This window comes from Schistocerca nitens, chromosome 3 (genome assembly GCF_023898315.1).
Source record: "Schistocerca nitens isolate TAMUIC-IGC-003100 chromosome 3, iqSchNite1.1, whole genome shotgun sequence".
NCBI classification, from domain to species: domain Eukaryota; kingdom Metazoa; phylum Arthropoda; class Insecta; order Orthoptera; family Acrididae; genus Schistocerca; species Schistocerca nitens.
In genome coordinates, this window is record NC_064616.1 from 139,600,208 (window position 1) to 139,624,422 (window position 24,215).

The window sequence follows — 24,215 nt, forward strand, 5'->3', positions numbered from 1 at the left end:
TCTCTCTCTCTCTCTCTCTCTCTCTCTCTCTCTCTCTCTCTCTCTCTCTGCATACGCAAATGCAACTCTCACATATGACCACAGTCTCTGGCAGCTGGAGCCAGCCCCCCCCTGCCCCCCCCCCACCTCCCTGTGCCCTCCCCATCCACTCCTCTCTGTCCCCCTCCCACCACCACCACCCACTTCTCTCTGCCCCCTCCACCCACCTCCCTCTGGCCCTGCACCTCCCTCTGCTCACCCCCACCCCATCCACCTGCCTCTGTGCACCCCCCCCCCCAAATCCCTGTGCCCATCCCCCTATCTCTGTGCCCACTCCCTGTATCCCAATGCCCCCCACCTCCCTCTGCCCACCCCACCTCCCACCCCCATCCTGCCACCTCCCTCAGCCTCCTCGTCTCCTCCCAATTCTACCATTTCAGAGACAGTGTATACTACAGTTCCCTTCTGTTGTGTACATAGTTCCACGTAGTCAGTGCATACACAACTTTCCCACTAGAGCGCGCCCCGCCAAGCACAACAGCGCAGGCACAGCGCTGGTCCGTCTCCGCACTACGAGATGGCGCTGCCATAGAGATGGACCAAATTCTGCTTCCGCCGATCCGCGTATTAATATGTAACGCAGCCAATGAGATTGCTGCTAACGTAGAACCTTTTCTCCTTGCGGATCACACTTGCGCAGTGATATATGAACGCGTGAGGTATTATAACGAGTGTACAGACCTCCGATTAGTCAGTCTGCATTTGTCTGCAACAGTCTGTACGAGTTCTACATTTGTCTGTACCAGCCTATTGTCAAGTTTCAGTCTGCACCCAATAAGATTACCATATTCCTGTACATAGCCATGAAGATAAATGTATAGACACTTTTATCAAGTATCAGAGATATATGTGAGAATAAGGTTAACGTACCAATACCAAAGGAACTTCAAATTGTAAATTGTAAATAGCATCCAGAACCAAGTTAATTAATTTTTATGCTTGTTATTATTTTAATAAATGTGTGTGTGTATATTAATCAAGTTCTGTTTAAAGTTGGTCACCGTCAATCTGTTACTCTAAGCGTGCAAGTGGCATTTCTTTCGTCTGACCTAACGACGGAAGATAAACACGCCACGATAAGACCACGAGACATATTGCTGACACTCGCCTACTTCGTTAGAGCGACAAGTCAAATAATCTGATGGTGTGTGTACTGAAGGTCTTACAGTACGCACACCACACCTTCATACAGGGGAATGGTATCCCAGAGGGGTTCATGATATGTGTGACCTCAATGGCCTCACAGAAATTATGGGATGTACGAGGGTAATCCCAAAATTAAGGTCTCCTATTTTTTTTATAAGTACGTAGACCTGTTTATTTCTACAATGGTTTACATAAGTCTACAGCTTGAACATTCAGCTATTTTTGACATAATCACCATTTCTTTCGATGCATTTTTGTAGATGCTGTGGCAGTTTTGGTATGCCCATATCATACCAGCTCGCCGCCATGCTGTTCGGAAAGTTATGAACCTCTTCTTTCACCTCGTCGTCGGAGCTGAATCGCTTTCCGGCCAAATGTTCTTTTAACCTAGGGAACAGGTGATAGTCACTGGGCGCCAAGTCAGGACCAAAGGGTGGGTGGGTGGGTGGGTGATTATGTTCCACTGAAACTGTTGCAGGAGAGCAACAATTTGCTGAGCGATGTGTGGGCGAGTGTTGTCATGGAGAATGTGTATGCCCTTGCTCAACATTCCTCTTCTCTGGTCCTAAATTGCCCATTTGAGTTTTTTCAGAGTCTCACAGTAACTGTCAGCATTAATTGTGGTCCCAGCGATTCAGCTCTGACGACGAGGTGAAAGAAGAGGTTCATAACTTTCTAAACAGCATGGCGGCAAGCTGGTATGACATGGGCATACCAAAACTGCCACAGTGTCTACAAAAATGCATCGACAGAAATGGTGACTATGTCGAAAAATAGCTAAATGTTCAAGCTGTAAATTGATGTAAACCATTGTAGAAATAAACAGATCTCTGTACTTATAAAAAAAAATAGGAGACCTTACTTTTGGGATTACCCTCGTATCATTTGATTATCCCTAGATCTTGACAACTTTTGTGTTTACTCTAGGTCTTAATCGAAGAGTGTTGCTTAACACCAGCTGCAGAGTGCCATTAGGAAGGTGGAGTCGTGCCCCTCAATCATGGCTTATGATTTTCCAAAGTGGAACTGTTATGCAGAACTATTCATCCACGTCCAGAACTTCATCTTCATAATGAACTGTTCAGTGAGGTGAAATCATGTCACTTGCTGATCAGTTGACAAAGGAAGCTATCAAAAGGAAGTTTCAGAGTGAAGATGCTGAGGTTTGACTTAGAGATGATACTGCAATTTAAACATTTGGAGGCTTGGGACACTTGGCCACTGTGGGAAAGCTAAGAGCAATAAAAATGCTATGACGACTTGGCAGTCTTCTCTTCACCTTTCCAGTGCTGTCTGACCTAAGTTCTCTTCTGCATGCAAGAGGACCCATACATTGGTTGAAGATTGTCATCTTTTTCTTGTCACTTCTTTTTATCTTTATGTGGCATGAGAATTCTGTTAGTCTTCTGCAGTAACTGGAGCTGATGGTCAGGTGTGGAAGTTGACCTCCCACTGCAGAACTAGCTCCCTCTGGCTGCTTGTGGCCAGAGTATCTTCCTCACTTCAATGCATTTTATTACATTTCTACAGTCATTTTGCCTGGACTTTACCTCTTATTTGGTTCTACACCTCAGATGAATCCACCAAAGATGGAACTGGCTGCTTAGCGGCACGTGAACAGTGGACTGGCCAGACTCGTGGCCTATTAGAAATTTTATCCATTTATATTCATTCTTGCTGTTCAGGGTGTATACGACCCAGGACAACCGGGAGATGTGGGAAAAACCCAGGAATTTTTTCATCTGGGAGAAAACTGGGAAAAACCCTATATATAATTCCGGGAATTTTTCGTGGTTTCACTTTTCAGTTAAATTTTTGTGATTTTGACTGGTAAGAACCATACTCTAACAAAGGGTATTATTGTATCCCACTTCTGCTGAATAATATTGTAGCAACAAAACATGAATGAGAGAGAGAGAAAATAAATAAATAAATAAAACTTAAGTCACAAAGGAAATATGCCATATACAACAACAAAACACAGTGCTCATACAAGTGTCTGCCAACAGCGAAGTGTGTCAAAGGCTTTAGGAAGACGATGGAATGCTTCCGAACAACAAATTGCCTCCGATGCTATTGTGCATGCACAGTTGATCGCGTATGAGTAGTACCATCTCTCACTTCTGGCTATAGATGTGGCTGGGCACCACTATCTCATATTGCCCCAGTTTGGAACTATCTTGCAGAACAATGAAGTTATTTTTGTCGCTTTGCTAAAGAGATTTGGCTTTTATTAATCTTTTGCGCTGAGGCAGTCAATTTATTTGAAACGAAGTGTTTAATTTCACACTGTTGGCTAGTTTCAACTGTTCGCTGCATTTCAAGTGCACGTTTTCCATCTTGTAGCTCGCATGGCATTATGCCATAATAAAGAACCAAACATGAGATAATACAGTACTGGTACTCAAGAAAATTTACACCTGAATCTTTCGAATGTGCACTTTAAGCCCAATTATGCATTTTAATATGGCTCACGAAATTCCGATGAACTTGAAGTGTCCTCTGATGTCTTGTTTCTTTTGTGACATAGTGCAAGATCTTTTAATGTTTTACACGTTCGAACATACGGGCTTCCCGTATCATCGTAGCTGCGTAAGAGTGGTGGTGCCTATTATCAGTTGTGCAGTCTTTTTTGAATTGTGAGTGCAACAGTTTCTGCTTCATCAGCATTTTCCAAATTTTGTTGCAAACCACGAGTGGGTCTTCTCCATAGTTAATCCGCTTATTCCGTGCATACTTCTCCAGAGTGCAATTTACAGTCAGTTTAAACTTTGCATATAATTCCTCAACATCCAACATACTGGAAATACATGATGTTCATTCATTGTCTAAGTGAGATGCTGACAACTGCATATCTTCCCTGTCTAGAAAAAATACTCTCCTATTATCCTTCTTGATGGATTTATTAGCTTTAGTAACTATTGTCACTATGATATCGTGATCACAAATTCTTGCCTGTATACTGACACTATTCATAAGGTCAGCCCTGTTTGTAGCTGCAAGGTCTAAAATATTTCCATTGAATGTGGGCTGTATAACTAGCTGCTCAAGACAGTTTTAGGTGAAAAACATGTTCAAAACTGCTTCACAAGACTCTGTCCATATCACCTGCACTGACTCCATAATTGTCCCAGTCTATACACGATACATTAAAATTGTCTCCAACTACACTGAGGCGACAAAAGTTGTGGGATACCTCATAATATCGTGTTGGCCCTTCTTTTGCCTGGCGCAGTGCAGCAACTCAATGTGCCATGGATGCAGCAAGTTGTTGGAAGTTCCTTGCAGAAATATTGAGCCAAGCTGCCTCTATAGCCATCCATAATTGTGAAAGTGTTGCCAGTGGAGGGTGTTGTACAAAAATTGACCTGGATTGTCTCCGATAAATTGTTCAATGAAATTCATGTTGGATGATCTGGGTGGCCAAATCAGTTGCTCTAATAGTCCAGAATGTTCTTCAAAGCAGTCACGATTAATTGTTGGCCAGTGATGTAACATTGTTTGCAAACATGAAGTCCATGAGTAACTGCAAATGGTCTCAATGTAGCCGAACATAACCATTTCTAGTCAATGATCAGTTCAGTTGGACCAGAGGACCCAGTTCATTTCATGTAAACACAGCCCACATCATTATGGAGCCACCATCAGCTTGCACAGTGTCTCGTTGACAGCTTGGTGAACCCTACCATCAGCTGTTACCTACTAAAATCAGGACTCATATGACCAGGCCACACTTTTCCAGTTGTTTGGAGTCCAAGCAATGTGGTCGCGGGCCCAGGAGAGGTACAGTAGGTGAGGTCATGCTGTTGGCATAGGCATTTGATTCAGTTGTCTGCTGCAATAGCCCATTAAAACCAAATTTTGCCACACTGCCCTAACAGGTACATTTACTGTATGTTCCACATTGATTTTTGCAGTTACTTCATACAGTGTTGCTTGTCTGTTAGCATTGACAGCTGTACGCAAATGCCGCTGCTCTCGGTCATTAAGTGAAGGCCGAGAGAAATTCTGAAATTTAGTATTTTCGGCACACTCTTGATGCTGTGGCTCTCAGAATATTGAATACCCTAACAATTGCGGAAATATAATTTCCCATGCGTCTAGCTCCAACTACCGTTCTTCATTCAAAGTCGTGTGGCCACAGACGTGTCGGAAATCTTTACACATGAATCACCTAAGGTCAAATAACAGCCGCACCAATGCACTGCCCTTTTATACCTTGTGTGTGTGATACTATTGTTATCTGTATATGTCCATATTGCTAACCTGTGACTTTTGGCATGTCTGTGGAATACTGCATGGTCAGATTATTTCTGCACTACTGGGCATAGACCTTCTGTGAATAATTTTAAAACTGTCACAGATGAATCAAGTGACCATTAAAAACATCCAATAATTAACTCGAGTTCATGACAATATTTTTGTTGACTGCCATGAACATTCCCTTTTCTATGGTGCCTAATCTATTGTTGACATATGTTGTATGCTTCAATAAATATTTCAAAGCTTTCTACTTCAGGTTTCAGCCAGTTCTCTTTTTTCCTGGAGGACACTAAATTCAGGAACTTTTTTACGGATACTTTGGCAGTTTGCTGTTAAATGTTTGACAGTCAAACTGTCTTTACCTTGTACACAGTTGGAGTTGGCTCTCTGCATATCAGCTGAAAGCATTCACCAGAGAACAGGACCTGAAACTACTACCTAGCCTTAAAAAAAAGTATGTGCACTCTACAAGTACTCTGCTACCTGAGAAGCTCCTTCCTTTGTGGAGTTTACCACTGACATATCAAGGGAAGTCCTGCAATTCTCCATCCCATAATGCAGGGCCAGAAATCTGCTGCCAAGACCGTCACAGAATTGACAGAGCCATTAAACAGCACTGTCAGTGGAGACTCTGGTTGAGACCCTGCATTTGGCTTCAACCAACCAACCTCAGTCAACCCTGGGTCCAAATTGTGAGTTCTGTTGCATCCCATGAGCGAGGCCAATAGTCTTTACCTTTGTCACCAGTCCCTGTGCAAACTGAGGATGGTGTCAGAACCTAAGTGACAGATGCCATTGGTGCCGACTTGAGCCATACCTTGCTGATGGCTGCACCTGCCCCCGCCCCCCCTCCCTCCCTAATCTGAAATACCAAGCGGACATTGGATTTCTTTCATTTTTCACATATGTTGATAATGATCTTGTAGACTGAGTCAATCTATTCGTCTTTGTAACATGAAGGGGAAGCATAGACCTACCCAATTTGACATAATGTTTAAGACCGATGAAGCTGTTCTGTTAGATGTCCCTTCTGATAACACCCTATCAGCAGTATTACAGTTTATTAAGAACCCAACTCCATTTTGTTTCTCATCAGGTTCACAAAAGAAATGGAACTTATTTCCAGATCTCAAAAGGAAACTGCCTTCTTGTGTGTGCCACACTTTGTTTAGACCAACAATATTCCAGTAGGTCTTTCCCAGTTCCCGCTCAATTTCTCCTAATCTGTCATTGTCTAATAGTGAATGGCAAGTGTAAGTGCACACCTATGTAATCTGGGCCTCTTTATTCATACACATTTCTCTTGTAGAGGTAGACATTAAAGATATTCCCAGCAAGAGATTGGATTGAGGCTATTCTGAAACATTTAATATTGTTTTCATGAACTTTGAGCTTGAAGGTAATGAAGCTTAATTGCCACACCTATTTCTTTGCCAGAATGGCGATAAAGAGTTTTAAAAAGAGAAGTCTCTTATAGGCTTTGAAATGTAATAATGTAGGGGTAAAAAAAAAAAAGCAAGAGCTGCGCAAAGGAGGCCAATAGAAAAGTGGATAGGAAAAGGTTGGCAGACAAAATGGATGCACTGCTAGTCTCATCCCAGGACCCCACTGTCACCATCTGTTCACTCCAAAGATGGAAGACCAATGAGAGTATTATTAAGTACATCCTCAGCAAATTCCTGCAGAGTACAGCCATTGTACGCTGTGATTCACCATACCATAATACTTATACTTGGTGCTGTATGTCACTGCCTGGTACAGTCTGGTCGTTGTCACTATTATCAATACTTCACTTACAATTGATCATTACACACATCAAAGCAGAACCTGCTCTCATCATTTCACTGTTACCACCTGATTTTAATTTTTTATTTTATTTTGATGGGTGTGGTGGGGGGTGGGGGTGGGGAGGCAGAGGGCACTGTGATTAGATGTGGGAGGAAACCTAGCAAGCACTATCCTTGTTTACAGCCCAGCTTCCATAAAAATGTTTCTGATGCTTTTTGTGAATGCTCTGACTGAAGCATTGATCCTAAAACATGCTATACCCACTTGATCAACAATGGCTGCATGGCTGAAGTGCTGCTACCATTTGGATCCAGTACAAGAAACATGGGAAACTTCTTAGTCCATTGTTACTAGCATTGATATGCAACTAACACCGCAGATCCAACATGTTGGTCAGTTCATCGTAAGGGTCACCCAGCTTCCCATGGGATCCAAATTTTCTTATATCATAAAAATTCATTAAAAAGATATAATTCAAAACAAATATGTCCTTAACTGCACGAGCAGAGTATACCAATCTGCACAAGAGATTACAGTGATAAAATTATTAATGAGGTTACCAGTCATATATCTGATGAGTAACAGCTTCCCAACTTCACAACAATGAACTGTATGCATGTTACACTACATAGCTAATTTAAGCAAGGTATTTTAACTAGTGAACCAAGAAAATTTTAGTATCAGTTACATATTTCTGATGGCTTTATTTTTTACAGGTACAATGTAAAATTTAGCACTACTCAGAACTGGTTGTGAAATTAATAGAAAACATTTTCTGCTTTCATGGAACTACTATGTCTTAAATACAATTCATAAAAGCTATGGATCAGCAGTTTAAAAAATATTCAGTTACAACATAGATCTAACTGATGTTTTTTAACATTTTTTTAATACACCTCTCGGAGACAAAATCATTTGAGGGAGAGAATAGTAGCTGAACAGGAACAGAGAGAAGACCAGATGTAGACTTTTTGAATTAATAACATCAGTATGTATGTACTGACAATGATTTAAAGAAATATTGTGAACCCTAAAAGAATATCTGGAGTGATATCTGAATGGGGTTGCTCCAGAATCTTAGAATAGTACTCTGAATATTGTGTGTTAATAGGAGTTGTAACTTTGTCTATTTCTTCTTAATATTCTCTTGTAATTAGAAAAAATGTAAGTTGTATACATCATTTACAAATGTCATAGTTTGTTAAATTTTTCAGGTGACATTAATTCAAGACACCCTGTGATTCTGGGGCTCCGGAATATATTGAAAACAGCATGTTCTAATGACATAACTACACTTACTATTCCAGTTCTTCTCATGCATGAGATGACAGAGGTAAGACTCATTTTTACTCTGTCTTTATTACTTCTTTCAAGACCTAGGATTAAATCCGTTCTTAGAACAGTGTAATAATGAATAACCTACATCCATGATTACAGTTCTCTTTTGAACATGAAGTGAATGAAAGTATACATTTTTAAACTTAACAATAACAAACAGTAATAGCAAATATATTATTTAAATATGCAAAAATCGCAACTATTAACACAATCATTAACCTGCGAGAACTCGCGCCTTTAAAGTTACACGATTGCTCGCGTGTCGAGCATTTTGCTCGCACTCAACAAGCTGTCTCAAATGTACCTAAAATGTGTAAATTAGTATGTTTTTTGTTCTTTTTATAATAAAGCTCTCATATTTTAGTATTTAATACATTTATTTTCAGTACACAATAATGCGTTTATCTATATTGTTGGTAATAATCTTAGGACAATTATGATCACCAGTCTTCTGAGACACTAATAAAAAAAAAATTGAAAAAACAAAGAAAGCAAGTATTTCTTATTATTTAACTTTTGTGACTTAATCTTCATCATATATCTGAGCTTTGCATGCATCGCATAGCATATTACAGCATATTCGTTACACACAACTTTTTGATAATGGATACAAACCCTTTGTCTTCCAATTTTTGCGCCTTGGACAGACTTTACATATACCACAGGGTTTTTCAGCATCTGAAACTTCAGTTTCATTGGTAAATTGTTTTATAACTTGCTGTAGAGGATGAGATAGGTTCTGCATTGTGATCCTATGCACAATTTGTAGTCATGTTAGCTCTAGAGCCAGAGTTTTCAAGTACAGTCTCCTAGTAATAATCACATTTTTATTTTCTTTATATGTTATTTGACTGTTTATGCCAGTAATATTTAAAATTGAGAAAAATTAATCTCGGTGGCTACCTACACGCTACTTGAGCCACGGAATATTCTTCTTTCAGTTGATCTACCACATCGACACCTCCTTTTGTCCAGTTATAATACGTGATGATTTCAGGTTTTGCATGTTCCCCAGTTGTTGGATCAATCTGATCATTGCCATGCAGTCTACTTATCATAAGCACATCTTTTTAGGAAACCAGAACCTTGTTCTCATGAAAACCAAAGATACTGCTAGGTGTTGGGTTTTATTTTACTTCCTGAGAATACCAACTAGTTTGTTTGCTCAGCAATTTGTCAGCCAATGGAATTGAGGTGAAATAATTATCAGTTGTTCTATTTCTACCAGTTTATAATAGATCTTGTGATAAATGATTGATGACAGCAGATGCAGTGTTATTGAATTTGTATGGGCCATTTGGTTGCTTGCCTGGGTAAACTTCATTACTTGTGTAAAAAGAATTTGAGTCACAGAAAGCATACACCTTGATTCCGTACTTGGCTGGTTTATTTGCTATGTAATACAGAATTTACAGCGGCCTCGAAATGCTTCTAACATTTCATCCAATGGTACATTTTCTCCTACCTGATAATTCGATTGACACTTTGTGCCAAACTGACCAAATATTCCATGAATTGGGGCAAGATTCATACTTAGACCTCTCTGAGCGGGTTTGACCATCAAACTTTACAGTTGTGATCAGAAAAAGAAATCTAGTGCTGCTCATAATGGCTCGAAAAATATCAGGAGCTGTGTCGTCTTCGTCCCACATTTCCTGCACATGCAAATGAAGCATTTTTTTTTTTTTTTTTTATCAGCCATGTATAAAATGCCAATAAATGCTTTCAGCTCTGTATCAGTCTCTTCACAATCTCTCTCTCTCTCTTGAAAATCAAGCCTTGATTTTTCTAATATAAATCTTGTATATGTTACTATGTCAGTCAGCATTTCTTCACTTACAAAAAGAAGAAAACAATCTACAATATCATTGGCATCTTTTGTCACAGCTTTTTTCTCCTGTCTACCAATAACAATATTATGAAATCTTGTCCTCACATTGGAACGTTCTGGATTGTAACTCTACTACATTTGTTTGTTTCTGCCTAAGTAAAATAACTGACTTCGTGCTTGGATGGAAGACATTTCCACCTCATCTTCATCTGATGATTGTTCTGTTTCAGTACGGTGGTTGCTGTGTTCACTGCCTAGGTCACTTTTGGTATTATTGGCTCTAACAGATGCTGCTGCAACATCTTCTAGGTCGTCATCTTCCAGCCACGCCAGAATTCTTTCTTCTAGTCCACCTATCTATAAAAATACAAAATAATTTTAGTTTATTCATTACATAGCTATCGTAAATAATAATAAAAAACACAATAAACCGAGAGCAATGCACATAAAATGACATTTTAAGAAATATGAATAACAAAATATATACTTACGTCGACACCTGCATGGTGGGCAAAATACCGCACGGTGATGATTGACCCAAACAGATGATATCTGTGAGCGACAGCTACGTACTGACGCAATGACAACAGTTTGTGATGGTCGGGGCCATCCAAAACCCAGCTACCAAGCGAACAAGTATGCTGAAGGCATTGTTGACAAAATGTCAATTGTTTTAACATTTCTGTGAGCAAAATGCTCATAGCATGAGTGCTCGCAGATTAATACAAAATTTAACCATCCACTGGAATACAAAATAGCATTTTTTACACAAATGATATCTAGATCTGAATTTTTGCTTTAGTCAGGAGCTGTAGATAAAGATATATTTATTTTAAAACAGATTAGTGTCTAACAATGTGAAAGAGAAAAAATCAATTTTATGTATATAGAATTCAAAAAAATAAAACAATGATCATAAAATAATAATAAAGCATAAAAAATAAATGTAAAAACCCATTTATATTAATATGATACACGTGGGAAATTTTCTCTTATAAAATTGCTAGGCTTTTTTGGAAAAGTAATTTAAACATAAGTTTTAACACAATTCTTTTCATCATAAACTAAAGCATAGTGTAGGTACAGTCAACAAAACTAAACCAAACTGAGTTCCACTTTGGGCATGGGCATTACCAGCATGTACAGCCACAACACACATTGTGACAACACTCTCGTCCCATAAATGCCCATGTTGCGTTATAGCGACAACATATTATCGTACCTCTGAGACATACTGTACACAACACTGGAAATAAATACCAATTAAACATCATATACGGAAGTATAGGATGTCAACAGTGATTACAAAATATGTAGTGATTTGATTGGCTGTGCTAAATGTGGTCCGAAGGAGGTGTTAGCATTGCTGTGGAAGTAGTTCATAGGCTTCACTCATTGACAGAGTTTGGTCGTGCCATCTGGCCAATATATTTTATGTCCCAGTCGTGGCATTGTAGTTGCCTCTCCTAATGTGGGATTTTATTGGTTTTAGTTAATCTAAGGTTGGAGGGACTGATGACCGAGTAGTTTGGTCCCTTCTACAACCAACCAACCAACCCACACAGTCGTGGTGGTTCCAGAGGCCTTTCTGTGGTAGCTCCTCCTGTTTGGATGAGTACAATACTGGTACCTGTTAATTAAGGTCTCTAAGAGAACTATTATAGTTAGTACAAGTTAACAAAAACCAAATCACAAAAGTCACAAAATTTTAAACAAAATTCATCCAAGTTATTTCATGGGTATTTGTTGTATAGGAAGGAGAGAATACTATTTGAAGAAGTGAGTGCTATTAGAACAATCAGACTACTAGCAAAATTTAATCATTTACGCTTGTATTTCGGATGTAGCAGAGAGTAGCTAGTCAAATAATTATTCAGTTCCATAGCACAAATGAAAGATAGTAAATGTTTAACAAGAAGTTCATAAATTTTGGTCTTGAAGTAAAATTCAAATATGCTGGGAAAAATAAAGTTCAGATATTCAGCGTAATAAGGTATTCAAATTCTATCAGACAATATTTCTTAAAATGTTAATTTGAAGGGAAAAAAAAGGTTTTGTGTGCCCTAACTGCACTTTATTTGCACAGTAAACACAGAAAATGTTGGAGAGGCAGTAAGGAACAGAATATTAGTATTTATTATTATTTTAGTGTTTACCTTTTCGCTTATTGGCCAGTATAAAGTGTTTTCTCTGATTGTCTCATATTAGGGCACCATTTCTATTTTGATTCAGATGAAGTTGTTTGTGCATTTTTTATTTATTTATTTATTTTTTTTTCAAATTTACATGTAGTAAATGTTAAGCAGCACAATTTCAATAAATAAAATTCAGAGTACAATGAACTCGTGTATGTTTCCAGTTAACAAGGAAAGTTTCATATCAGGGATGATCAAATATAAGATCCAACCACCAGTGTAACCAACTGTTGCCTCATCTGACGAGGCATGGAGGCAATCAGCCTCTGGAAATACATTTCACCATCTGCCAGAGTCTCCCATTTATCTGACACTAGGTCCAACTACCAGTCAGGTGTGCATGGGGCTAGTGTTGGCTGGTATAAGTTTATGTGCCGGTCTATTTTTGCTCACAAATTTTCAGTGGAGTTCAACCGATTGGGTCAAAGTCAGCCTGTTGCGGTAACCTTTCCTGAATGATTCAACCTCTGTGGATCGCTTCATTGGGGTAGTACACCCTCACACTTGGCACCGTAGTATGTTTCGTGATGTGTATTTACTGATTCCATACCACCTTACCATAAATTCGATGTATCCCTACCCCATCTGATGACATCCACCCACAGCAGAGACAGTGATCCAGCCAGCATGCGAATGTTACACCACACACTGTGAGTCATAACACGGACCATCTGTGGACTGCCATTCACTGAGCTAAATACTGAGGTGGTGTCTTTCGCAGTCTACATTCGGTTCAACAAAGGCAAGCCTATAAAGTTTGTGACTGTTAGAGAGGGCTTCTTTGTTAGCAACCCTATGAGTCCCCACAGGAGATCTGGGTGAAGGAAAAAATACCCTATCTGTCGCTCGCAAGTTGTTGGTTAGTTGAAAGCCCTGCATTTTACTATCAGGCACTTACAGTACCATTCTTGCTATGCCTTGCTCCACAAAGGACATGGGGATGCAGACTTGTGACCTCCAATTCAGTAATGTACTTTTGAAATTGCCCAGTATCATGGTAGCCTCAGTATCTCCTACTACAGCTGTGTAACAAGTCACCAAATCTTCACCCTGGTGGTGAAATCACCTGCTACACAACCAGCAGATCAGAAAGGGCAAAAGGAATACTCCCACAAAGAGTTTTTACATTCCTCCGGCCAATAAACATCTGAGCCTTCGCCTGCCAACCATAAAGGTTCTAAGAAATTGAACAAAGCGAAGCGATCTTCTCCTTCCCTGATTTGGGTGTTTTCTGAAACAGTGTCACTGTGTGATACCTTCAGCTGGCCGACCTCCATCTCGCCGGTGCACACCACCTACCATTGTTCTGCCCTGGAATATGCAGGCCGACCCAGGTAGAATGCCACTGCCCCTGTGGATTTCATGGAACAGGAACAGGATCCTCCAGCCAATGTGCCCTGTAGCAATGAGTCTTCAGAGATTGGCACTCAGCAGCCGCCGAGGTGACTACTCTTCATTTGTTCCCTCCTCCCTGTTCCCCATTCTGACTCTTCTCCAATGGAACATTTGTGCCATTAGATCCAACAAGGAGGAATTATGGCTGCTCTTGTAATTGCAGTGTCCGGTTTTTTCCTGTCTCAAAGAAACAAAATTGTCGTTGTCCTGACTGCTTTGACCTCTCACATTTCCTTCTGGTCCATTTTAACCTCTACTCCCACCACCACCTTTCCCATGTCACCCCCCCCCCTTCTGAGGAAGGGGCATTCCTTCTCATGGGGCATCATGCTGCTCATCCAGGATGACGGTCTGTAGCCAAACCATCTCATTGAGCAGCCAGTTGCAAGCTGTAGCAGTCCATGTTTTCCTTCCTAGCTTCACCTTTTCCCTTTGTAACATATACATCCCTCTGTCATTCACAGTCACCAGGGCAGTCTTACTCCAGCTTACTGGTAAGCTCCCTCGCCCATTTTTGCCTGCTGGGCGAGCCCTTTGGGGCTCGTTGACATGTCCAAGAGGTTTCCTCTTGACTGACCTTCATTCAGCTTAGCCTCATCTGTCTTAACACTGGAGCACCCATGTTCCTTTCAGACTCTGTGCACATTTATTCCTATTTGGACCCCATATTCTGCACTGCCCAGCATCATCATCATCTCAAGTGGTCCATTCTCTCAGCACATGGGAAATGGTTGCTCAAGTATGTGTCAATCAGTTTACCGACGCCTATCCCACCTGAATGTAAACCAAATTGGCAGCTTTATAAGACTGACTGGAGCCTTTACTCCTCCTTGACAACCTTAGACAAACATTTCCCTATTTCCCCTTACCACCGCAGGATGTTCCATACCTCACACTTCATCTTTATCATGCTGTGTCCTGGTCCCATGGTGGACTGAGGCATGCCGCAACGCGCTTTGTGTGTGGAGACATGCTCTCCACATTTTTAACCATCTTCCTACACTGGCAAACTGTATTCGTTATAAACACTTCTGTGCGCAGTGTCATTGCAGTCTTCAGGACAGCAAAAAAAAAAAATAATAAATAAAATGCTGGATTTCATTTAATAGTTCTTTTAAAGTTTCACTCCCTCTTCCATCATGTGGGGCAACCTCCATCAGTGGTCTGGGACCAAAGTCCATTCCCAGATTTCCAGCCTGACCATAGCAGATGATGTCACTGTGGACCCTATTGTTATCTCCAACATCTTAGGCCGCTATTTTGTGGAGATTTTGAGCTCTAGCAACTATTACCCCTCCTTCCTCCCTTGTAAATGAATGAAGTCAGCTTGAGTGATATGTCTCCCAGAGTGGTGAATGCTACATTGGCACATTCACTGTGAGGGGGCTAGACCATGCTCTCACTTCATCCTCATCTTCCACCCAAGAGCCGGCCGATGTTCACAATCAGATGTTGCAGCACCTTTCCCTTATAGGCAGGCACTTTCTCCTTTGTATGTACAATTGAATTTGGGCAGATGGCATGTTTCCCAGATACTTGCATGAGGCCGCTGTCATACCCATACCTCCATACCTAAGCCTTGAAAGGCAAACACCTTCCTTATAGCTACCACCTCATTTCTCTCATCAGCTGTTTTTGTGAGGTTATGGAATGTATGAGTCATGCCTGGCTAGTATGGTGGCTCAAGTCTTGCAATCTACTAACCACTCCACAATGTGGATTTCGAGCAGCCGACTTTCACGACACTGAAAGCCACCAAAGTAAAACAGTTGTTAAATGCCACACTACTTTGAGAATATGCTGTCAGCAGTGAGCTGTGCACTCGGATAAACTGTTGTAAAGGAGTCGTAACATGCCAGACATAATAGATACAAATACCAAAGAACTCCAACAGTAATGGGAAAGTGAAAGGGCCACTAAAGTTCAGAATTTCATGAAAAGTATTGATGGTGAGCTCCTGAAGTGAGCGTCTTCTATCCAGACATTCAGTTTACCAAAGTTACATGAATATATTGCATCAGGTTTTCTTCATCTTAAAGTTAGGGTCCATATACCTAAACCAATGTGCTGTTTTAAGTGTCAAATCTTTGATCCTACCACCACGGGGTGTAATGGTCGCAGGGTACATGTGGGAGATGTGGCTCTGCTGCCCATGAAGAGGATATTGATTTTACTTCCCCACCCATGAGTGTGAATTGCTCCCAACCTCACATGGTTTGGTGCAAGGAAATCTTTTCTCCAGAAAATAGAAGAAAATACAGGATATTAAAGTTACCCAACACATCTCCTATTCTGATGCGAAGAATGCATTTAAGGCCACACAGCCACCTACCTTTGTGAGGTAATTGGCCTCACCACTGAAGCAGAGTTTATAGAAACTACTGTTGGCACCCAGATTTGACAGCTGAGCAGAGCACATCAGCCTGTACCTGTAAATGCAACTGCAAGCCTGCATCACTGGTCCCACAACTAAGCTTTCCTACAACTGAAATACTGATTGTTGCCGAAACTACTGTCTGGAACAACAGCAGACCCTTACAGCCAATTGTTGATGAGACTCGGCAAAATATTTCTATTAAAATGACCATGTCATCAACTCCAAAATCCAAGCTGGGGAAGGAAACCAACAGGCAGAAACAATTATGATGGAATCCATCAGAGAATTTGATTGTGGTCCTGTCTCATGAATCAGACGATGACCATGTCATCAGTAGTACGGACATCAATGTCTGCCCGAGGAAACTGGTGAGTCCTTGAAGTAACCCTCCCTCTGCTGCAATCTCCCCACTGTGGAGGAACAACAAGGGGAAACGCAGAGGAAAACTTCACCATTAAGATGGCTTCTGTACTTCTGTGGAACTGAGTGAGATGGCAGTGTGGTTAGCACATTGGACTCACATTTGGGAGGACAACAGTTCAAACCCACACCTAGCCATCCTGATTTAGGTTTCCCATGATTTCCCTAAACTGCTGTAGGCAAATGCCGGGATGGTTCATTTGAAAGGGCACAGCCAGTTTTCTTCCACATCCGATCTTGTGTTCTGTCTGTAATGACTTGTTGTCAACAGGACATTAAACACTAATCTCCTCTTCCTCCTCCACCTCCACCTCAGCGGAACTTGAGTGGATACAGGACATATGTGGAGGAGCTACATCTGTTAGTTCAAAGTAGACCAATGTGTGTATTATGTCTTTAGGACACACATTTTAAATTCGGTGATACCCGTGTGCTTCATGGCTACATTCTCTACAGAAAGGATGACCTTAGTGGAGTTACGTCTAGAGGATGAGTGCCTATTTTAGTAAGCAATGCCTACTGCTCTTTGATTCTCTCCTTAAGAACTAGTGTACAAGCAGTTGCTGTATTAGTACATGTATCATAGGTTGGCTTATGTTCCATCTACCTGCCCCTACGTGAAGTGCTACACCAAAAGGCTCTCCATGACCTTCATACTCAACTCCCCAGCCCCTTCCCCCTCTGTGGTCATTTCAGCACATGCATTGTGCTCTGGGATTGTGCAACCAACTGCCCCAGGGATAGAGCAGTTGAGTACCTTCCCATATCCTCATGTGAATGTTTGTTGAACATGGGCAGAGCACGCACTTCAGTGCTGCAACAGGGTTGTTCACCACTATCAATCTCTCTTTATGCTCTATAGCCTTCACACACACCACTCGGTGAGGAAGTGGTCAGTAAACGGCACTCAAGTGATCACTTCCCAATTAGGATTTCCTTGCCAGAGTGAGTCGTACCGCCAAACAAAGCTAACATGGTGCTCAGTATGGCCGACGTGGCACTTTATAGCCAACTTGTTGTGTTTGAACTCCATGACAACATCCAAGATCCAGGATGGAATGTTGCCCTCACTAGCAACAGGATGGAATGTAACCCCCAGGATGGACTGTAACCCCCACCCAGTCGTCACTCCCATCATTTGTGGTTTCAGTTGCCTGAGACTCTGTGTGTGTGTGTGTGTGTGTGTGTGTGTGTGTGTGTGTGTGTGTGTGTAATGGTTTCTAGTGATCAGGAACTGTTGCCATGATCTCCTTTTGCTGTCTCTTATAATTCAATCTACACAACCTATGACATGTACAGACACAACTCACTAGCGACATGAGAAAGATCTTAGACTGGACAGTAAACCATCTGTGTCTAGATCTCGGGATCAAGGCAGCTTCATAGCAGCTTTCAGTGTGGATTCAAGATGTATTGCTCCACCTTTGAAAACATGATCTCATGGAAGTGACTATACAACAAGCTTTCATGTACCATCACCACCTACTGTGTATATTTTTTGACATTGAGTAGGCCTGCAATACTACTTGGAGACACATTATCCTCATGCAGTTCCATGAATGCTGTTTTCAAAGATGCCTTCTCATTTCTATATGGTCCTTCCTCTCACCGAGCTTAAATACGGAGTCAGTGATGTCCTGTATGATCGTTTTGAGCAAGAGTGTGGTGTCCCTCAAGGTAGTGTTTAAGTGTAACTGTCTTTGCCCTAGCATTCAATAGTATCACATCAGTTGTTAAATATCCTGTCCAGTCTTCTTTGTGTATTGACATTTTCTCTGCCTTTTGTTCCTCCTCCAACCTTGTGACAACAATAAAAACAACTCATCAGTTTATTTATTTATTTTTACGCGTCTAGTTCCATAGGAACAAATTGAGGAGCAAATCTCCAGTCTCATGAAACGTGGCAGTACATGAAATTACAACATAAAAGTAATAACAAATTGATTAAAATGTTTATGCACCCAAAAAAGACAAGCCATAATTTTATGTAAATGCAATCAGCAATATAACATAGGAAGCAACTTAACTTTGTAAGGAACTCCTCGACAGAATAGGAGGAGTGACCCATGAGGAAACACTTCAGTTCTGATTTGAAAGCACATGGATTACTGCTATGATTTTTGAATTCTTGTGGTATCTTATTGAAAATGGATGCAGCATAATACTGCACACCCTCCTGCTCAAGAGTGAAGTGGATTTCTGCCTAGTATTGACTGAGTGAAAGCTGTCAATTCTTGGGAATAAGCTGATATTGTTAACAAGAAATGAGAGTAAAGAACACACATATTGAGAGGCCAATGTCAGAATACCCAGACTAGTGAATAGGGGTTGACAAGAGGTTCGTGAACTTGCACCACTTATTGCCTGAACTGCCCATTTCTGAGGCAAAAATAACCTTTGAGAATGGGAAGAATTACCCCAAAATATAACACCATATGACATAAGCAAGTGAAAATAAGCCAAGTAGACTACTTTTTGTTTCAAACTATCACATACTTCAGATACGGTACTGTTCAACTAGTAAAAATGGCAACAATAACTCGTTGAACAAGAACCTGAATGTGCGTTTTCCACGACAATTTACTATCTATCTGAACACGTAGAAATTTGAACTGTTCAGTTTCACTAATCTTATTTATGCTCATTCTGTGAAATTAAAAAGTTAGGTTTTGTTGAATTGTGTGTTAGAAACTGCAAAAACTGAGTCTTACTGTGATTTGGTGTTATTTTATGTTCTACAAGCCATGAACTTTTGTCGTGAACTGTACTATTTGAAACAGAGCCAATGTTACACACTACATCCTTCACTACCAAGCAAACAGAAATATTTTAGAATTACCTGCAATATTAGAAGGCATATCATTTATTATTATTATTATTATTATTATTATTATTATTATACAAATTTGGCCGTTAAAGACCGTGAAAACAGTTATTTCTTGCGCTTCTGGGAAGTCTTCTTTCTCTCAGTCCACACTTCTTTCATTCTTGCGCTGAAGGCGGCTTTTTCTCTCTTCAGACCATTTAGTTCCACAAGTCTTCTTAATTTTCACACCGAAACCCGTGAATGAATTCAGTTTTTTTCTAAAAAGGTTTCTGTTAAATATTGTTTCCTGATCTATGTCCATTTCTTTTAGATCTCTTTCTGTGTTGATAAACCATAAATTTTTATTTTTTAGATTTGCGATGTGCGAAAATATTTGTTTTGTAAGCCTATTCGGGTTCATCCTCATGATGTGAGCATAAAAGGAACATCTTCTTTTTCTAATTTCGTCTGTAATTTTGCTGCACTTCGTATACACTTCTTTGTTGCTTTTTAGTCTGTATACAGGCTTGCCTTGATCATCTGTTATTTTCCTGTGTCCAAGAATTGTCCTCACAATTCTTCTTTCACGATTTTCTATCTGTTCTGCGTATGTAAAATTTGCCAGTGTTTCTGATGCATATAGTATCTGCGGTCTAATGACAGTCTGGTAGTGTCTGAGTTTAATGTTTTTGGATATACATTTTTTTTGAATACATTTGTCTGCAGTAGTGAGTTGCTGTCTCTAGTTTTTGTATTCCAGCCCTGCAGGCTGGATGACCTTTTGCCACAGGCTGAATTAGTTCACCAAGATAATTAAAATGTTTAGATACCTGTATTTTCCCGTATTTCGTAGTTATTTTCTTTGGTGGATTTTTGATATTTGTAATGATTTCTGTCTTTTCAAATGAAATTTGCAAGCCTGCTTTTTCAGCAGTTTCTTTAAGTAATTCTATTTGTTTTATTGTGTCTTTTTGTGTGTAAGCTAAACAGGCGAGATCATCAGCGAAGGCAAAACAGTTGGTTTCAATGGCTTTGTAGCACTTCCCTCCAATTTGGACTTTCTCAACTCCATGTTTTTGCGTGAGTTTCCTCCATTCTGCTATGACTTTATCCAGAACACAGTTGAAGAGTACTGGGGACAGCGCAGCTCCTTGTCTGACGCCGGTTTTGACCTCGAAATGCCGTGAAATTTCTCCTTGGAATTTTACTTTTGATGTTGTATTTGTTAATGTTTCTTTGATTATGGTGATTGTTGTTTCATCTATTTCATATTCTCGAAGTGTTTTGATGAGTGTGTCCCTATCGATTGAGTCATAAGCTTTTTTGAAATCAATGAATGTTATGAAATATTTCTTGCTCCTTGTAGATAAATAGTTCATTGTTGTTTTGAGGTTAAAAATTTGTTCGGCGCAGGATCTTCCTGGTCTGAAGCCAGCTTGATATTCTCCAAGTTTTCCTCTATAATTGGTGATACACGATTGAGCAGGGCTTTTGATAGAATTTTGTATGGGACTGGGAGAAGCGATATTCCACGATAGTTGTTAACATCCCTTTTGTCACCTTTTTTAAACAAAGGGTGAATTATGGCAGTTTTCCAGTGACTTGGGATTTTCTTGGTTTCCCATACTTGTTCAAGTTCTTTGTGTAGTGCTTCTACTGATGTTTCTCCCCCAAGCTTGAGCATTTCTGCTGTAATTGTGTCTTCTCCACATGCTTTCCTGTTTTTGAGATTTTTGATTATGTTTGTGATTTCCTCTCGTGTCGGAGGTGTTGAATGTGTTGGTAATGTTTCTGGTTGCGTAAAACTGAGAGTCTGGATGGGTGTTTGGCAGTTGAGGAGTGTCTCAAAATATAAATAAGGAACAGGAATGGCTCCAGCCCCGGTTCCCGGGGCAACCCCCATTTGACCATGGCGCACTGAGACCCCACATCACAGCAGTTCTCAGTACTGTGAATAATGACCTTTTGCTGCCTGCTGTTAAAGTAAGAGGTGAACCAATTGTGGGCTACTTTCCATGTTCCATAACGGTCCAACTTCTGGAGCAATAGTTAGTTATCAACGCAATCAAACACCTTAGTTAAATCAAAAAGGATGCCTAGTGTTTGAAACCTTTTTTTCAATCCATCCAGTACCTCACATAGAAAAGAGAATATAGCATTTTCAGTTGTTAAACCACTTCTAAAGCTGAACGGTATATTTGATAGCAAATTATGTGAAATAAAATGATAAATTATCCTTAGATACACAGCCTTTTCAAGAACTTCAGCAAACACCAATGGCATAGAGACATGTCTAAAATTGTCTACATTATCCCATTCTCCCTTTTTATAAAGCGGCTTTACTACCAAGTTCTTTAATTGTTTAGGAACCTAACCATTCATAAAGGAAAAATTACAAATATGGCTAAGTACAGTGCTAACATGTGCAGCACAGCACAGTACCTTAATATTGAATTATTATGGGTGGAGGTTACACTCAACAACCGAGCTAGGTTAATAATTGGCTCCTTTTACCGACCTCCCGACTCAGCAGCATTAGTGGCAGAACAACTGGGAGAAAATTTGGAATACATTTCACATAAATTTTCTCAGCATGTTATAGTCTTAGGTGGAGATTTCAATTTACCAGATATAGACTGGGACACACAGATGTTTAGGACGGGTGGTAGGGACAGAGCATCGAGTGACATTATACTGAGTGCACTATCCGAAAATTACCTCGAGCAATTAAACAGAGAACCGACTCGTGGAGATAACATCTTGGACTTACTGATAACAAACAGACCTGAACTTTTCGACTCTGTATGTGCAGAAAAGGGAATCAGTGATCATAAGGCCATTGCAGCATCCCTGAATATGGAAGTTAATAGGAATATAAAAAAAGGGAGGAAGGTTTATCTGTTTAGCAAGAGTAATAGAAGGCAGATTTCAGATTACCTAACAGATCAAAACGAAAATTTCTGTTCCGACACTGACAATGTTGAGTGTTTATCGAAAAAGTTCAAGGCAATCGTAAAATGCATTTTAGACAGGTATGTGCCGAGTAAAACTGTGAGGGACGGGAAAAACCCACCGTGGTACAACAACATAGTTAGGAAACTATTGCGAAAGCAAAGAGAGCTTCACTCAAAGTTTAAACACAGCCAAAACCTCTCAAACAGAAGCTAAACGATGTCAAAGTTAGCGTAAGGAGGGCTATGCGTGAAGCGTTCAGTGAATTCGAAAGTAAAATTCTATGTACCGACTTGACAGAAAATCCTAGGAAGTTCTGGTCTTACGTTAAATCAGTAAGTGGCTCGAAACAGCATATCCAGACACTCTGGGATGATGGCATTGAAACAAAGGATGACACACGTAAAGCTGAAATACTAAACACCTTTTTCCAAAGCTGTTTCACAGAGGAAGACCGCACTGCAGTTCCTTCTCTAAATCCTTGCACAAACAAAAAAATGGCTGACATCGAAATAAGTGTCCAAGGAATAGAAAAGCAACTAGAATCACTCAACAGAGGAAAGTCCACTGGACCTGACGGGATACCAATTCGATTCTACACAGAGTACGCGAAAGAACTTGGCCCCCCTTCTAACAGCCGTGTACCGCAAGTCTCTAGAGGAGCGGAAGGTTCCAAATGATTGGAAAAGAGCACAGGTAGTCCCAGTCTTCAAGAAGGGTCGTCAAGCAGATGCGCAAAACTATAGACCTATATCTCTGACATCGATCTGTTGTAGAATTTTAGAACATGTTTTTTGCTCGAGTATCATGACATTTTTGGAAACCCAGAATCTACTATGTAGGAATCAACATGGATTCTGGAAACAGCGATCGTGTGAGATCCAGCTCGCTTTATTTGTTCATGAGACCCAGAAAATATTAGATACAGGCTCCCAGGTAGATGCTATTTTTCTTGACTTCCGGAAGGCGTTCGATACAGTTCCGCACTGTCGCCTGATAAACAAAGTAAGAGCCTACGGAATATCAGACCAGCTGTGTGGCTGGATTGAAGAGTTTTTAGCAAACAGAACACAGCATGTTGTTATCAATGGAGAGACATCTACAGACGTTAAAGTAACCTCTGGCGTGCCACAGGGGAGTGTTATGGGACCGTTGCTTTTCACAATATATATAAATGACCTAGTAGATAGTGTCGGAAGTTCCATGCGGCTTTTCGCGGATGATGCTGTAGTATACAGAGAAGTTGCAGCATTAGAAAATTGTAGCGAAATGCAGGAAGATCTGCAGCAGATAGGCACTTGGTGCAGGGAGTGGCAACTGACCCTTAACATAGACAGATGTAATGTATTGCGAATACATAGAAAGAAGGATCCTTTATTGTATGAGTATATGATAGCGAAACAAACACTGGTAGCAGTTACTTCTGTAAAATATCTGGGAGTATGCATGCGGAACGATTTGAACTAGAATGATCATATAAAATTAATTGTTGGTAAGGCGGGTACCAGGTTGAGATTCATTGGGAGAGTCCTTAGAAAATGTAGTCCATCAACAAAGGAGGTGGCTTACAAAACACTCGTTCGACCTATACTTGAGTATTGCTCATCAGTGTGGGATCCGTACCAGATCGGGTTGACGGAGGAGATAGAGAAGATCCAAAGAAGA

At 40.4% G+C, this 24,215-nt stretch overlaps 1 protein-coding gene across 2 annotated transcripts in view; it reads left to right on the forward strand.

Moving 5' to 3' along the window:
• Nucleotides 1–24,215, forward strand: part of LOC126248084 (protein C12orf4) — a 142,720-nt gene that overhangs the window by 105,844 nt on the left and 12,661 nt on the right. For both annotated transcript variants that reach the window (XM_049948742.1, XM_049948743.1), the window contains exon 9: nucleotides 8,451–8,569. In XM_049948742.1, the coding sequence (XP_049804699.1) occupies nucleotides 8,451–8,569 (119 nt within the window). The remainder of the gene's footprint in view (nucleotides 1–8,450; nucleotides 8,570–24,215) is intronic.